Source organism: Aplysia californica, unplaced genomic scaffold (genome assembly GCF_000002075.1).
Source record: "Aplysia californica isolate F4 #8 unplaced genomic scaffold, AplCal3.0 scaffold00006, whole genome shotgun sequence".
NCBI classification, from domain to species: domain Eukaryota; kingdom Metazoa; phylum Mollusca; class Gastropoda; order Aplysiida; family Aplysiidae; genus Aplysia; species Aplysia californica.
Genome location: NW_004797276.1, coordinates 833979 through 852345, shown reverse-complemented (window position 1 = coordinate 852345; position 18367 = coordinate 833979). Strand labels below are relative to the sequence as shown.

Below are 18367 nucleotides of genomic sequence, written 5' to 3'. Positions count from 1 at the left end.
CTTGTGCTTCGCATGAGATGGAGAGAAAGAAAAATATTTCGCTTTTTGGGCCACTAATTGCTTTTATTTGGTTATCGCGACCTTGTTGAAAGCGACTTCGGTCTGCTTGCAACCTCGTTGGAGCTGAGGTACATTTACAAAGATATATGGAGGTAAAAATCGGGGATTAAGGATTGCCTCGTTGGCGCCGACTTCTTGTTGAATGTGACCTCGTTGAATGCGGCACTCACTGTATTGGTTTCCTTGGAATGTCCCCTGAAGAAAGTGACACCTGCTCTTATGGCATGTGAATATGAGGATGGTTGCAAGGTGCCACAAGTGGGTCCTTTCTTTCTTTCTCTGGTTTTTCTTTTGCTTTTTCTCTGCGCTTAATTATCATTACTGTCTCTGTGCTTGTCTTTATTCAACCAAACAAACATAATGAAAATGGTCTACATCCTAAGATAAGATGTTACTTTTGTCACAGAGTTCATGCTCAGATATATCAGGGCAAGATTTAGATTTAGGAAAGAGTACAGGTAGAGCACCACGCTAAACACTGAATAGACATGTATACTCCCAAGCAGTGAGCCTCATGGATAACGAATAAATAACATACAACAAGTATATTGTGCAATTTATGGTGGAACACAAAGCAAGTACACATAAAAATCTCAATATATTTTCATGCACGTACACAGCACAGCCTTGCGCTAAGCCCTCAGTCATTTTGTAGTACAAAAATACTTATAATGCCAGCATAATATATTGAGACACATAAAAGTCTGGAGAACAAATTGAGCAATTCGTTAGGATGAAACATTTTTGCTAAAGCCACATTTTAATTTTATGCTGGAGAAGTCGCTGCTGAAACTGAAAGAAATGAACCTGGGAGAGTTTTTATATATATGCCTTGAATTTCATTTTAATTTATGCTTTCAAATGAATTCTGACTTGTCATGAATTCGGTTTTAAGTCTGAATCAACCTTTTAGTTTTCTCCTGGCTATGATGTACATGGTATGGTACATCACGGAAATGTGAAAGTTTTGCTTTATGACAGACCATGACGTCACGAAAGTTGAAAGTTGGCAAAATTTACCGTTCCTGTTTGCCTAAGGACGTTAAATGTATGTCCCACTAATCATCTAGTTCTAATTCTTCACAAGCACAGTGTTAATTTTTATTCAGGAATTTTAAAATGTGCATTATTACTTTACTGCTTGGCTTGCAAACGATCAATAAAAACAGGTTTAGTCTCGCAGATGAAAGCGTTCTCTCGAAAAACTTAAACACCAAAATGAAAAAAGGCAGCAATTTTCACTGTTTAACTTATATTTTTGCAAATTGTTTGAAATATGGGGATATTGGAGAATACGCGGATCAGGAAGGTGATGAAAGTGACACTACTGGATCCAGGGTCCACCAAATATAATGTCAGGAACGGGGCCAGAAACAAACAGGGAGTCGGCTGACACGGAGACACATGAGACTGCTGCACTGGCAAACAAGCTTCACTGAAAATGAGTGTTGACATGAGGAATGCACACCCCTTGGCAACAGAGGAGTTAAGAATAAGATTGTAGCCTACTTTGAATTACAAGAGAAGTTCTTCATACGGGACACATTAATCAAACAGTAGCATTATGATTTGCTCTTTTACAGCTTCTATTCATAAATAAAAAGGCAATTCAGTGCTTGTTTTGTTTTGTTTTTCTTCTTAAGAATCTATGATTTTCCTTGATTAGTACTAATAAACAACATTTCCTTTTGGCAATCCATTCCAGCAAGATATATAGAATATAAATTACAGTCAAACCTCGGTATAACATACTCCCTTCAGCAGACCCAAGACTTTGAACATATTGGCCAAAAATAATGTCCGGGACAGGGGAGGTTTCTGAGTTCATGTAATATTTATTCACAATTGACAGTCTAAAAGTGTTCATTTGAACTATTGAAGGTTCTTTTTTAAAGTGTTTTTTGTTTTGTTTTGATGCTTTTCTTTATTTAAAATCCAAATGACATGGACAAACATGAATTATGAATTTATGAACGTGGAGGGGGCAGAGATGATGATAAAGTGAAAATAACAAATTTTAGACACACAAGAAAGATTTGGTTTAATAATTGAGATTAAATTTGGTTGAACTTTGAAATTCGCGACTACACATATGCAGGAGTGCGTGTGTGAGGGAAATGCAAGCGTCAACTGGCGGAAAAAGTACCTTATGGAAAGATTCTCCCTCTCACTGCAGCTGATAAAGTTGAATTCCTGAGTATGATAACTATTGTTGTTTGCAATTTTTCTCTTTTTTTCTCTCACAATCTAAAAAGTACATTGTTAATGCATTTTTGATCACTTCAACCCCTTGAAAAGTAAAGATTAAAGTGAATAGGTAAGTTTTATGTAGGTACATTTTAGACATCGCTTTCAGAGCGGAGTAAATGGGACTCGGGGTTTCAGAAAGTGAATTTCACAGTCAAGAGTAATTTTTAAGCCAAGCACGTTATACCGAGGTTTTACTTTAGTTTCAAATCGATAGACCATACAATGCCCTAAATTCCACACATCCATTGTGAATATGGAATCAAATATTTAGCACTTTAATTATTCTAAGACTATGACCAAAACAGCAACAAGTTCTTTTCAACAGCAGGAAAGGGTACTTAAAACTCATCTTCACAAGACCATACAAGAACAAGATCAACACTTATGTGATTGCCCGCATAACATATAAAGTACACATATTGCACTTGTGTTATACTTAAAAGTATTGCTTTTTTGATTTTCGTCATTTCTAACTTTCAAAGAACATGCAATAACAAGTTCGCTATGATTACCAGGCATTTCAGGTTGACAATACTGTAAAATATGAATTTGGCAAATGTAGATTGTCTTTCCAAAGAGCGTTTTAATCTCTAACACATCCTATTGTCTACAATGTATACTTCTTTCACACTCATCAGAATGTCAGACAATCTAAAGCAAACCCATTCTATCTCTGCTTTTTTCTTCCTTTGTGCATCACACAGAAAATAACATATATATATATATGGGAATAACAGTATAAAACGGAACAAATTGAACCAGCAGTAGCATAACAAAAGGAACAAGGCAAATATATTATCACAAGCACAAAAACTTTTCGAAATACATCCAAGCAACCTTCGCAAGGAAAATGAACAAAGGGATTTTCAACAAGAAAATGAACTTTGCCCTTACGTGAACACAACCAGGTCGCTTTCCATAAAAAAAGACACCCGTGATCTTGTTATAATTTACAAGCAGCTTTCATGTACAAAATCTAATCCGAAATATATATATATATGTATTATTTTAAGAAAAGTCACGTGGTGACTGGTAACATACTATGAGCTCTACTCTATACTGATGATTATAAATATAATGGTTGACTAGACAAAAACAGCATCTGACGACCAACGTAAAAGAACATGAGACAACTTACAAACCAAATCATGCTTCCTTTACCACCAAACCATATGAAAGCCATGATCATAATGATACACATATACAAGCTAGTAGCAAATTTTCTCAGGTTTTGCTTATTGCACTTCGTAACTGGGTTATTTTGCAGTAATCAGCTGCTGATGTCAGGTTAGCGTATTATCGTAACTTCTTCAGAATAATTTGGATCTCAAATGAAGTTCCTATACAAATGCTATATTTGTATCGGCCAGAAAATAACAATAAGGACGATTAGTCAATTAATCCCTGTTGTAAGCAATTAGTGCGATGATAGATATATAGGAATACCTTTTTTTTCAAAGTTTGAACCATAACAGACTCCCTACGACATAACCAATCCGTGAGTATACAAACAATAAGACATATGACTGGCAACTTAGCAACTTTTTTGCCCACTCACTCCTCCAAGAGTGACTGTTAACACTAACTTACACACCAAAATATTAACTGGACAAAACATTCATGTTTTCTCTAAAAATTGAGGTCATGTTGGTTCACACATTGCTTATGTTTCCAAAATTGAATTTCCCATGCAACTGGATTTTCACAGGTAAACCTTTTGACGGACTTGGACATCTCTACCCGTTCACTTATCAGGTTATGACCTTATCTTAAACCACAGACTACCGGTTCCAATTTGACAAACAGGCCTGTGAGCATCGAAACAGCATACAGTTGAACCAGCTCTCATGGTCACTTGACTTGTCCAAGACAATCACCTGTACAAAAGACCCCCCCCCCCCCCTTGCGTTTTGAAGACACCGTCCAAGACGTTCACCTGTCTAAAAGTAAAGACAACCACTTTTCTCCTCGACAAGGGGTGATGACCTTGGAGAGTTTTGACTATTTATTTATTTATCGGTTCTTCCTGATTTGATTTTGAACAGGCCACACTAAAATCTTTCCCTCTAACAGTCTAAAGTCATCATATTTTTAACATGGCTGTACTACCTATAACTGACATGCTCTGCCTATGGTACATCAAACAGAACACAGTAGCCATTGAATCAATAATGACAGCAACAATTTGGTTTGAAAACCATTAGCTAGTAATGGATGCCATTTACTATCAGACATTTTGCGCAACATTAAACATCTTTGAATGTGGTCCAGCTTCAAAGTTGCAAAGTGCAAAAAAAAAAAAGAAAAAACCCATCCAGCATCGTTTCAGCAAATAGTGCTGTCACTGATTTTTGCTCCGGACAATACACAAGGGAACTTCACAAAATTTTCATTTTCCAAGCTAATCATTATGAAAGGATAATGCCTTGGCACTGAGCATTATCACTGCACTTAAATACTTTTAAAAGACATTCATTTAATTGACCATTCAAAAATGGGAACAGCAGACAACAGACACAGTCATTAAATTTTGACAGGTGACAATTCTTTAGAAAAATGACTCGATAGAAATCAGCTTTGGCGATCAGTGATTCCAACTTCATGTACCGGTAACAGTAAGCACAAAATCTGAACAGTGGGAAAAGAACAATCAAATATTGTACTTTAGATTTTGAAACACTGGCCACCACACAGTAAAAATTAAGAATCCCATTTTTTGTACACAACAAGCTCCATGTCACCAAAATTAGCCCATTTTCTCACACAATGACCAATCATAGTTGGTTGCTTGACCTTTTGAAGATGTTCAAGTGACATCTGTGAACCAAATCCTAATTTATACCATCAAAAATAAATCTGGAAAAGTTCTTTGATTCTAAATCGACTCCTATGCACACACTATGCAAAATAGAGAGGTTAAAAGAAATTGTTAAAACCCATAAGTTTCTATAAATCCCAAGAACCATCAAAGTCAACCAGCTCTATCATCAAAACACATCAAGGTCCAGTGATCTTCTGTAGTCAACAAGAAGTAACAAAAGGCTACATGATACGAACACCTTTGAGGACAGAGGATAGTATCGTTATCTGAGAGTTCTCTACCACTATACTTGTTTCAGTTCTGCATCACATTCAAAGATTTTCCAAACAGAATCAACAAAGAAGCAGAAACTTTTAAAAATCCCGTGCTAACCAAACCTTCGTCCCCTGCATCTCGATCCATTTACAGCTTAACTATCACACAAACGACCATATCTAAACCTATATATTCCAAATCTTTTTGGAAATGCTCTTAAATTAATCACATCACAGTTGCACTTTTAAAGGTAAGACCACCATTATGTTGACCAACAGACAAGATGCTACAGTAAAACTATGGTCATCGTTTTCCCGCGCGCTTTCGTAGCTGAGACTCCTGTGCAGCGGCTGCCTGTTGTTGCTCTCGGACCTTCTCAGCACGTGTTGACCGGGAGTGCAGGTTACGGAACAACGCAGGGAACTTGTTCTCTGGGAACAGCGTGGCCAGCACGCCCTCCAGCACCACATAAAGGACCCTCTTGTTCAGATTCTTGTGTTGGAACATCTGGAAGATTCGGGCCACACCCTTGCGCACTGCATCTGTGCCCATCAGGGTCCGAACTTCATCTGGATTAGAAAAATTTCATAACATGATTAATCAAATGTACGAAGAAAAAAAAAGGACATTCGAAACCATTTAAGATGTCCACCCATTGTAGAGGAAAAAAGGCTGTCTTATACAGTGTCATTATGTTAAAAAATAGACAAGGGAGGAAATAGGTCATGCCATTTGTACAGTTGATTGTCTTATACATGTGGCCGTTACAGTAGGTTCAACTGTTACTGCAGTTAGTTAAAAACTGGGAAAAATATCTTAAGACTTTAAATTTTGTAACAAGAATCCATTACCCAAGTTGTAAATTGTAAAAGCACATCATGTATGGAGCAACTTCTCGCTGCAGTAGCATGCTTCTTTTTCAATCCAAATCCCCTGGTTGGATGCAAATAATACCCCATAGATCATACAGATTTTACTCTCATGTGATCCCTCCCACATACACACAATTTTTGCTGAGAATTCATTTGTAAAAGAAAGTATGGTTATTTGGAAACTAGGCCAGGGCAAGATCGACGGCAAAAAGACTCGAGGCCTCGATTCCAAAACTGAAAAAGAGTTGAGGAATCGACTCCGATTTTCGAGTTTGGAAGCTGCTTCAAGTGGGCTGTTTAGAGAGGCCATGACTTCAACACTGCTAAAAATAGCTCTTAAGATCGAGACCTCGAGTCTTGAACACTGCTAAAAATAGCTCTTAAGATCGAGACCTCGAGTCTGACAGACGTGGCTTGAGCCTGCGCGCGTGCCAAGGCAGGTTGGCTTTCACGCATTTGTGTGTGTGTGTGTGTGTGTGTGTGTGTGTGTGTGTGTGTGTGTGTGTGTGTGTGTGTGTGTTTGTGTGTGTGTGTGTCTTGCCAATTCGTGGGGCACAGGCTCCTTCTCTCTTGCACTAGGCCTATCAAGGCCTAGTGCACGCCGCACAGCGGATAAAATACCGTCCAGACCGCTCACTTAGTTTTCCTTCCCCGGTTCCTCCTCGACCATCCTCACCACCCTGCCCGCCCCGCCCGACAGCCCAGCGCGTAGTCATAAATCACTTGTCAGAGGGGTTAATTGGGGTGACCGCAGCGCCACTCCTCCTGTGCCGGGGCAGTAGTAAATATGGCGTTTTAGTGCGAATTGAAAGCCTCCTAACTCTGAAACTATAAATGCTACAAGGCCGATTGAGATTTCATTGTAACGTGCTATGTTTGACCTGTAGGCCGGTATAACTTGTTTTCTTGTAAGTCCGATTATTTCAGTTTTACAAGGGATTTAAGTAAGTCTGTGATTTTCAAACTGGCATCTTCAATGTTTAGAACTTTTTCAGTTTGGATTTAGATATTTCAATCCAATATTTTTGTCATGGAGTGCCACACTCAACGTGATCATATGGTGGGCATTGTGCTCAAACATCATCGCCTTCTAGAGGAGGCTGCACATGATATAGATGTACAGCTGGCCCATCAATCTATGGAGAATTGCACGCCTGGAATAGGACAAAATGTGCATATCTACGGCAAAAAATGAAAGAGGGCTGGAAAAAAACGAGGAGGACATTCAATTGTTACAGGGCTGTCAGATTTTGTCGGATAATCCACGAGAAGCAGAGAGATTTGAGAGGAAGGGTTCTAGTGTACATGATCAGCTGTCAGAGTTAGAGTTTGAGGAGCTTATTCCAAGGTCAAGTCCTGCCTGCTCTGAATTTGATAACATCCTCAAACAACACAACATCACACCACAGGCCTACCACAGCCGTTCATTTATAGGAAGCCACTGCCATAAATACATCACAGCCCATGTGTACAGACAGCTAGTATCATTTTTAGCTAAAGGAACAGTTGCATGTACACGAAATCAAAGCATAATAGACACCGCATCAATTGTTCTGAGAGAGAAATTTGTTCACGTAAAAGACACCTTCAAAGATATCCACACAGTAATTGCACATGGAAAGCCAATCACTTTAGAGAGAATACCACATATTCAGTCATGCATCACACGATATATGTCTTTATACAGAAACATATTTGGCAAATAAAAGGTCTTGAGTCGATAGTGCTGTAAAACACGTGCTACTCAATCAAAATCGATCAAAAGAAAAGGTCATCCCCAAACAACACATCCTTGAGAAACACTGCGTTCCTTGGATACAAAAATGTGGGTTTGGAATGGCCTTCCATTGTGAGCAAGGGGGTGATCTCATTCATGCAACCGTGGCCTAACAGACAAAGAAAAACACGTCAAAACAATCATGCAGTCACAACACGTCCAAACCCACCCTGAGCTACTCTGTCGTGTGCACCACCCATCAAAAGACGAAAGCTTACAGCGGAAAAATGAGATAATTCCTCCAGCCCAGCAATATTGTGTTCTTTTTGTATTTTGTGTTTAGGTTGTGTTTTCATAAGTGTATCGGCAAGAAAAGATCTGTCCTGTAGTTACATGTATCGTGGATATCGCTATGAAAAAACAAGGTCGCAAAGCAAGAGTATTGCAAAAATCAACTTCAAACCTGAATAATTACGGATCCAGAAACTTCGTGCATATGCCCCTTTGTCAGTACAAATTTCATTATGTTCTCAGTCCTGTGTGCAAATTTGATTGAATTCGTTGGGGGCAATCATATTTAAATCGATGTTTATAATTGATTACCCATGACACATTTATCAAATTAAGTCCCCTTTTTGAGAACTTCACAGCTTTTAAGTGTAAAGTACCATGTTCTTCCGATTTCTTCATTTTCTTCCTTAATATAATATGTTGAATATTTACGTGGTCTTTATTAAAATATTCATCTTACATTAGCTTTGGCTCACTGTGCTGGTAAACTTTGCAAAAAATACATGAGCCCTGCCGGTGTTCGGCTGATTACGGAAATCCCCGGCGGCACAGGTAAATGACCCCGTGACCTGGGGAAGCGCGGGCTTGCTTGCCTCGCGCCAGCCGAAACTAAATGGGCGCTCTATAACCGCTGTGGCCGAATTCAAATAGTGAAAAAAAAAACCTAAGTAAACAAAACTCAAAAAAATTAATTTAACTTGGTAATCGGGCCTTAAAATGGGTTCCCCGCGTAACTTTTGCAAATTTTGGGTCGCTGATCATGAAAATCTTATTATTTCTTAAATTTGGCCAATATTTAAGAAATTTTTGGAATGCATTTTTAACTCCGCCTAGGCCAACATCAAAGAAGCCGCCTTATGCGCCGGATGAGTCCCGTCCTGGTGCGGTGTCTGTTTTGAAGCAAAAAACTCGACTGTGGGGTGGGACAGCCCTAGGCCTAGGCCTATCCCATGACAGGACTGTAATAGTGAGGTAGAGATTTAGATTCTTGCCTCGATTCTCGGAGTCTAGGCTAGGAACCAGGCTTAAAAAAAGGAGACGGGAGGCGTCGACCCTGGGCGGACTCGAAGCTTAGAGTCTGGGAACATGGAACAAGATCTATTCTTTGAGTCCTCATTTCGAGTCGAAAGAATCGATCCCAGAGTCGATCTTGCCCTGGCCTATTGGAAACCAACTTAAAGAAATATTAATTAGAGATGTTGCTTCTTTATCAGGTCTCATGCAATTCTGTTATTGATTTTGCCACACACAGGCATTTTTGTTTGGGGGCGGGGGGTGTTGTCATAAGGGAAAAACTCATTTCAATAACCACAAAAAGTTTGCAGCCTGAATATTTAGGTGAATTATTGAAATAGTACCCCCCACTCACCCACCCCTCCAAAAGAAAACAAAAATCCAAGAATAAAGCAATGTTACCTGGAACACTGCCAAGCATCTTTGCTTTACACAGAACTCTTGTCCTCATTTTGGTTGCTTCCTCTCTCGGTGGCCTTGCTTCTGCTAGGACTCCATTTGGCCAAAAGGAATTTCTGAAATGAGCCAACTCAATGCCATGCATAACAGTGATCATATTGTTTCACTAAAAGAGCAACACATGCAAAAGAATTAATAAAATATTCTTAATCAAACTCTCAGATTGGAAAAATCAGCGACACTTGACCAAAAATCTTTTAACAATGGCTCATGTCATACTAAAACAGCCTCCAATCTTCACAACAAATAACAAACATCTCAACTATTTACCAGAAGCTGTGATTTTTAAAAAGATTTGTTCCATGAAAAAAGACAGTATTTGAGGTAGTTTTAGGAAAGTAGATCTACTCCCTTACATATGCAAAACTTCAAACTTTGACAAAGCTCCAAATTCTAAACAGCTAAGGTTTTTTCCTTAGCTGTTTAGAATTTGGAGCTTTGTCAAAGTTTGAACAGCCAAGATATACTTAGAATATACTGTGGCAAAACAAGGGCACTTTGAAAGAACATCATAAAGAAAATTCGAAAAGCATTATCAAAAGCAAAATACACAACACAATCTAATCAGGACATATTCATATCTCACCTGAAAGCTGCTACATATTCTGCCATCTGCTCAGAGGACGTCATAAAGTCTACATGTTCTACAATTTTCCTGTCAAAAACAAAAAGTTTCATTATCACTCATTAAGTCCCTACAACTGTATCTTGAAGAAATTTAGTTACATTCATACCTCTGCTTATGCTTGCCAACATTAACTAGATATCATGGTATATAATCAAGACTACAGTAAACCAACCCACTTACAGTGGGCAAATATGTAAGAAGTCTAAGCCTGCGTCAAGAACTAAAAGATACTAAATATGAAAGATTTCTTTCTGAGGCATTAAAAGATACTGACAGCGTGGGAACAACCAATGCTAAATCATTGCTTTTCTGGTATTACCAAATCATTGTAAAAATTCGCCGATTCATAAGAGCAGGGCGTGCTACCAATTTAGAGATTTATAAACCACAGAATTGGTATGATCTTTAAATGCCTCAGAAGTACTTCCTTTCTAAACTTGACATCCATCCTGCAGTTCAATTTGCATTTGCCGTTTCTGTCTTTATTCTGTCTACTTTTCAAATCATTTTTAGAGTTGATTCTTCATTTTTCTTGAGGATAGAAAGCTAAAGCGTTAGTGTGGCAACAAACATTTTCAGGAAAATGAAAAAACAGTTATTTTCTCAAATCCTACCAGTTCCTCTGATTAAGAAATTCACAAACAATGTAAAAAGTACAGTCGAACCAGCTCTAACGGCCACCTATATAAGATAAACACCAGTATAAAAGGCAACTTCCTATTTCCTCCATTGCGTACTTTTTCAGTTATAATGACACGGTATAAGAAGGCCACCTATCTAAGACAGTTATTTTTCTCCTCGACAATCTGTGGCCGACATATATAATTTAGACAGTATTATGACGTAAGAGAGAATGAGTTGTAAGTGATAGAAGGACAAAACAACAAAATAAATGTTGATCGGGGACACTCATAAAAATATAAATAAATTCTAACCTGTTGATTTTGTCTCCAAATGTGGCCTTAATGAGTTGTCTCAAAATGGCTACTATTCTTCGACGAAGCCACTGGTTCTTGTGGCGCAGGTCAAACACTTCGTCCATCAGCAGCAACATGATCCTCAGGGGGATATTCTCCACCAACTGCAATGAGAGATGGCCCATGGAAATCCACAGTGTTATTCATTCTGAGTTAGAGTTGAGAACAAGCACCATGAAAATGCAACACCCAAATCTAATACACATGATTCCATTTTATATGTATCATAAGATGCAAGAAAAGATCACAACTCATAATACATCAACATTAATAAGAATCAGATTAATTGCTCCTCTTTATAACATCAGTTGGATCAATGAAAAAAAGGAAAGCCAACCAAAGAAAATGAGCTTGCACATTTGCTAAAATAAAGAGTAGGGAGGGTGATATAGCACAGCCTGATAAGGCACCAGTCAATTGTTATTATAACCATGTTTTCTTTTTGCTTAACAAGCCTCTAAGGTCAACAAGCCTTGCGCAGTTTTCATTTCTAAAACAAAAATTCAGTGTATTTTGGAACACACACAAGTTCATCAGAACACAACTTTGGCTTTTAAAGTTTCCAGGTGTCGCGAATTCAACTTTTTTACTTTGTTTATATGGTGGGGATATGACAAACATTGATTAAAAACATCCTACTTTTTGTGTGAGCCAGAAACGTATTCTTTCATTTCTTAACTAATTTGACCAGAAATGTAACAAGTTGTGAAATTCTTCATTTAATAAGAAATCATGTAACCAGTTGTGAAAATTAATGACATCAAAAAGTCTCACCTCAGGGTCTAATCCTGCACCCACTTTGCCTTGATTTAACAGTTCTCTAGCTTTTGTCTGTTCCATCTGGAGTGCCAAAAAGTAACAACATATTTATAAGTACATATATATCGGTATTTATGTTCAACAGCAGGTCATAAACAAAACAAGCTCTGCAACAATCAAGCTCTGTTCTTTTTTTCACTCTTAAAACAATAAAACAGCAAATCTTAAAATATTCGCTGCATATAGTTCCAAACCACAGTGCCAAGTAAAGTCTGTAAAAACTGAACATTAATTACTGGATTCACTTTTTTTTAAAAACATGACAAAGTCACAAAACCACAAGAGTCACAAGATAACTACCAAACACTAAATTGTTTCTTATTAATGAAAACCTACACTTCTTTGGGATGCAAACACCTTGCCAAGACCATCTCCTATCTTGGATACACCATCTGGGACACTTTTGACAGCGTTGCCCACGTTCTTAGAAGCTGTTTTCAGTGGATTTACTATTGTGTCCATCTGTGACGAAAAAGATAAAGTTGATGGACGGAATCAAACATCTTTCATAACTTCACTGCATAAAACAGCAATGAATTCTTTCTTTCAATCTATGCAAATGAAAATTAATTGTATTACAAAACAAATATAAATCAAGCAAAACTAATTATGAACTGACAAACGATGAACCACAATTTTTAAAACTTCATATTCTGTTTCATTTCAGCACATATTTTCAACCAGGCCTCTTTGAGAAAGGATGCTTTAATGTATTGTTTCTCTTTTGCCCTTAAAAATCCCCAATTAATTCTCATTTCCTGTTTATTGAACTGATGAAGCACATTGACTGAGAGAAAAATGATAAGTGCTGGCCTCACAATGTGTACCTTTCTAGAAAACTCTGATTTGTGCTTTTCCCAGATTCCAGTGTGAAGGAACTGATTGAGCAAATCTTCGAGGCCTGCAACATTCTGGAGTAGCTCTGGCTTCATAAGGCTCTGAAAGAAAGGAAATGGGTCACTTCATTACAGCTACTGAGAGAGAAATTAAAACAGTGAGGTTCAATGCCCTACCCTACTAAAAACAAAAAAGTTGTGTCCAGTCAGTGCATTTTTTTCTTCACCAGAACACACAAGTGACATTGACAGTTAAAAACATAACAGGAAGGAAATTATAAAAGTTTCATTCAATTTGGACTTAACCTTAACCTCCAAAGGCTTATCAGGTTCTTCAAACCATGAACAATAATCAGACCCTAGTAAACTGCAAAATGATCAGCAATATTGTCAACATGCTGTGATAAGGGCCAAAGTCTTTGTACAAGCTATAACAAATCAATTAAAACAATAGAGAAAGTGTCAAGACAAACCTTACTTCACAGAGAAAACAATTTATTTACTTACCCTGAGGTATTTATCAAGGTCTTTCCTCCTTTTCTCGAGGAAACTTTGATTTGTCTTCTTAAGTACTGTTTTTCCAGGTAGTTGAGGAATGGTCAGTTCTGGGAACTGGGAGGTAGCAAATGTGAGACCATATTATGGACTTATTCCACGTTAAGTGGTAAAATTTATATTTTTCTCTGTAGAGGACACAGCTTTTGTTACTGTGCCAGTCAACGCGAATTAACAAAACAGTAAAAAAAATATTTTTAAAAGCCATGGTGGCCTATGGTTCACAGAAAATAAGGCATGACAAAGGCGCAAAGAGCACTCCAACAAAATTATCGATGGCAATAAACTAGGCACACCACCAGCATGGTTATTGTGCATTACAAAATGTATATTTGTATACTTCTGTAAGAAGTTATGAACAGGGAAGAGCTACAACAGAACTTACAGACCCACCAGAGACGCGATCACCAAAGTTTTGTTAGGAATTGCCAACACTATCAGATTCTGATCTTTCATCCCTTTTCAGTTTGCACTGTACCTCTGATTCCATATTTTAACTAGACAACATCCTGTCACCAGTCAATGTAGACCAGCTTTTCACTCCTGGCTGTCATTGACCCCACATGCCTTGACTTTCCCCACCAAGCCTAAACATCTGCATACATCAGTAACATGAATGAAGCTACATGAAAGGTCTTCTACTTTCATCAGACAGTAAAGTGTAAAATTGAAATACTGAAACAAGACTGCCCACTTACCTTTTCTGTTAAAATCATATGTAAATCATGGAAGTCACTATATCTCCTGTACACATCCCACATCTCTTCCTCCTCAGCATATGGTTCTTTTTTTCGCACAGTAACAGCAAACACTGCATAGCTTTTGCCACTCTTGTCTGGCTCCTTCACAATACCTGTCAAGGAAATGTTTGAACATTTTCAAATATTACACTCTATCAAAGTTTCTGTTTTTTTCGATAGTCAAAGTTTCTGCTGAATGATATTTTAATTAATGTAGGTGTTTTTATGCCCCCATTAACACAGTGCACAATTTACATCATTTAGGAGGCAGGCTCCAACCCCGCATGACTGGGCCTACCTGGGCTGAGAGGGACACAACATCCCAGCAGAAAGACAGAGATGCTCGATAAAAATGTTTCCCCACTCGGGAATCAAACTCAAGTCTCCTGCATGCAACATTGAAGCGCCTTACCACTACACCACAGAAGCCAGTCTACTGCATGAGACGTTGGAAACAGCTATAACCCCTGTTCAGCAAGGACTACAATGTAGCACTAACATCTTCAAAACCTGCCAGCAGCAAGAACATACCGGCCTTTGGTGACATCCCTTCAGGTGTTAAGTTGGCCAAACAAAGAGTCAAGCATTCCCAAAGCTGGACCAAAAGGAATGGGGAAGGTGCCCGTATGCTTGTAGCTGAAGTTTGTAATAACCTGTACATTCCTTCAAAAAGACGCCCAAATAGCAACATTCTAAAATTACCATGGCGAAAATCATTAGACTTTAATACCTTACAAAACTTTTAGCAGCCAAGTAATTTTCCCCATTATTTTATCATTTAATATGAGGGGGTATGTGAGTGTATGTTTGTATGTTGACCAGTATATATGTATTTGCCATACCACAGCAAATTTTCTTTGAGGAGATCAATAAAATCCAACTCTCTTCTCTTAACCTTTAAAAATTATCAAGCATAGTTTGTACCTGACTGAGTGATTTGAGCGTAGAGGTAGACATCCCCAGCCGGAGAGCCTGCGGAGGTGGCTGATGATGCGGAGCCCACAGAAATGGTGTCCGAAATAGACTCCTCGTTCTGCACATCCACCAGGTCCTCAGCCTGGGAAAACACAGACAACAAACCATGACGACACTCTTTAACTTTCCTAAAACAACAGAGTCAATTTCAACCCTTTCCTCAATTAAGGTTTTGGTACTGAACAATATAAGATACAAAGGAAAAGATTAGACTGGAGAAGACCTAAAATAACTCACAGGGACTATACAATCATGTCAATATTAAGAAAGACTTTAAAAAACTACTTCACAGGAATGTCTTATTTTTTTTCATTCTATCTTAACAAAAGCTACCATTTACTCAAAGAAAGGTCATACTTCTAAGAAGTGAATCAGGAACGGACTTCTCTGTTCAAGTCATTTTAGCAACAATATGTATGATTTAAAAATCTCACTTTCAGCAAAGCTAAAAGACAAAACCCACCTCATTTTTTTTTTTATAACTGAAGGATCAATTCAACACTATGGGGTTTTTTTTCATCCTGGTCATTATAAGGGAAAAAATATATAATAGTCATAACACGACCCTTTACATAATCGTTAGCAGTCCAAGGTATTTAAATGACAGGTTAACCTCTCTCTCTTTTCCTTTGTTTCGCTCTACATATATTGCCAAAATCTCCAGCCTTAATTAAGGCTCCTCATATCAATAATCCAGAGCTCATCTCCTTCAGAACAACGGTAGTTAGTTTTGTTCAAATAGGTGAGGCGGCCTGCAAGAGGAGAATATTTCTGCAAACAAAGTTCTGAGCTGTAGGCCAAAACATGAGAATGAGTCATCCCAGGTTAAGTTTGAATTATTTATACTGGGGCGCCCGGTGTTCCCCACCATCTTATGATTATTTCCTAAAACAAGGCCTCTAAATGTCTTACTTTTGATAAACTTCTGACCTACCCTTTTTTTTTTTTTGCTTTTTTCCAAACAAAATATGCAATTTTATCACAAATGATTGCAGCTCTTTATTCAGACTTCATTTTGGTCACCAAAACTAGAAAGTAAACTATGACATCGTTTGGCATTTTTATCTACTTTTTCATTCTTTATAAAGAGATTTGTGAATGTTTTTGTGCTATTCTATAGGTGCAACTCTAAAACTGGGCATTCTAGGGGCCAAAGTAAGAGCCAAACTGCATTTCTAAGACTATTTTGAAAATAAATGTGTGTTGAAACTTTTACCCCAGTTTTTCTCAGTTTGTGCTTCTTTAAAATTTCAGACTTCTTTTCACCCTAACGTTGCTTTGAGAACAGATATTTTCCAAATTTAAAGAGCAGAATACCCAGGACAGTCCTTGCAGTGAGATCGAATAAAAAGTCAAAATTTCCAGTTGGTGACTCATTCTCAATTCTTGCAGGTTGCCTCACACATCTCAAGTTATCCTTGAGACTGAAAGTAATAGGGAGATATTTTCCAGTAGCAGGGGACAAAAAAATAGCCAAGCACGATTTGACATTTTATGACAAGACAGGCACTCTTGTCCTCACTTACAAAGAAGTATCATTTTTTTAAATATGGTAATGTGTGAAAATGCAGAGCAGTACGGTACTGGGTCTAATACATGAGCTAAAAAAAAGGAGGGGAAAAAAATCTTTTGTCAGTGAAACTACAATAACATCCTTATGAATCAAGCATCTTTCAATTGTAACCAAGAATTTCCAGAACAAGAGCATTCCTCAAATCTAACTTTAGATGAAACAGTCGCAAGTCTATACCATGACAAAGTAGTTTACTTTGGAGGATGTTCTCTGATTGGAGACATAAATCTCTACTGTGACTGGCACAGAGTAAGAGTTATTCCTCTTATCCTGACCAATGTTAATACATATCACACACATGTTCACCTATGAAGACAGGGCTCATCATTCTTTGTTCCTCAAAAATTCCGAGACAAGTCATTATTGCGAGAGCAATGTTGAAATGTGTGTAAATAAACTCCCAAAATCCCCCCAACAAAAACAAAACAAAATTCTACAAGCATACACATGCCATGAGTGAACAATAGAATAAATGAAGGTATGAAATAGTGCGCCAAATTGAAAAGGTCTTTCAACTTTACACAAATGAAAATACTTGCTTGAGGTTACTTACTCAACAGACATATTCATACAGAGGTGTGTACAAGCCGTACCTTCTTTATTTTGCTTTTGATATCAAATAGTTTAATTTACTGGTTTTGTACAAAGTAGAATACAGTGACCTGAACGGACAAGCTCTCCAAAAGAAAAAGAAACTAGTAAGTTCCCCAAACTTTTAAATTTCAGAGAAAAAGTCCTACCAGACTATAAATAAAAATAGTAGGGGAGTCTGAAGCCATGCCTGCAGCAAATAACACGCTGTCGCAAGGAATAGGTAAGGAGTATGTTGTTACATGGTAAAAGATACACACAATTATTTAGGGGCAACCTGCAGAGTATGCCAAATACCACTGGCCTATTATCATTATTTCCATAATAGACAAGAGAAACAATAAGTCTAGTGATTAGATGTGAAAGACTCTAGTCACACAACATTTACAAAAGAAAAAGAAAAGAAGAAAGATACCACATTAAAGAAGTTTTGTTAAGAGCACAAATGTGCTCTATACAATAAAACAAGTTTAAAGAAGTCTGCATCTTGAGGCAAAAAAACCCAACCAATTACAAAGTCTTTCAGCAAGATCAAGAAGATTTCATAAAAAATCAGTAGGAGAAAATGTTACGAAAATGATCTACAAAGATATTCAATAAGAGAAATACCTTCAATTGCAACCTGGCTTGTACTATGCCATTATCATGAGGTAAATTGGCTAGCGAAGTTCACTCAAAAAAGGGGGAGGATGCAAAGATGGGGTACAAAAAAGTATAAGCCAAGTAAAGTTAACTCATGTCATATAACTGGGAAGCGTAACAAGGAAGCATTCGCATTCAGAAAAGCTAGGACAAAGGAGACTCTAAGCTTATCAATGGAACTGCTCTCTGTAGCTCATGAAGAGAGAGCAAATTCAGAGGAAAAACAAGTCTCAGAAACCATTTTGAAACTCACTGGCCAAATTCTTGACTACTTTTACTGGTCGGGAAAAGC

General features: G+C 37.8%; 1 protein-coding gene across 3 annotated transcripts in view; it reads right to left on the bottom strand.

Moving 5' to 3' along the window:
- Positions 1-1257: 1257 nt before the first annotated feature.
- The window catches only part of LOC101849808 (sorting nexin-13), a 37162-nt gene continuing 20052 nt past the window's right edge, over positions 1258-18367 (bottom strand). For all 3 annotated transcript variants that reach the window (XM_005089413.3, XM_005089411.3, XM_005089412.3), the window contains 10 exons: positions 15219-15351; positions 14253-14407; positions 13507-13611; positions 12991-13101; positions 12500-12625; positions 12119-12184; positions 11303-11448; positions 10326-10394; positions 9683-9795; positions 1258-5955 (listed from right to left, as the gene is read on the bottom strand). In XM_005089413.3, the coding sequence (XP_005089470.1) occupies positions 5690-5955; positions 9683-9795; positions 10326-10394; positions 11303-11448; positions 12119-12184; positions 12500-12625; positions 12991-13101; positions 13507-13611; positions 14253-14407; positions 15219-15351 (1290 nt within the window). In that variant the 3' untranslated portion in view covers positions 1258-5689. The remainder of the gene's footprint in view (positions 5956-9682; positions 9796-10325; positions 10395-11302; positions 11449-12118; positions 12185-12499; positions 12626-12990; positions 13102-13506; positions 13612-14252; positions 14408-15218; positions 15352-18367) is intronic.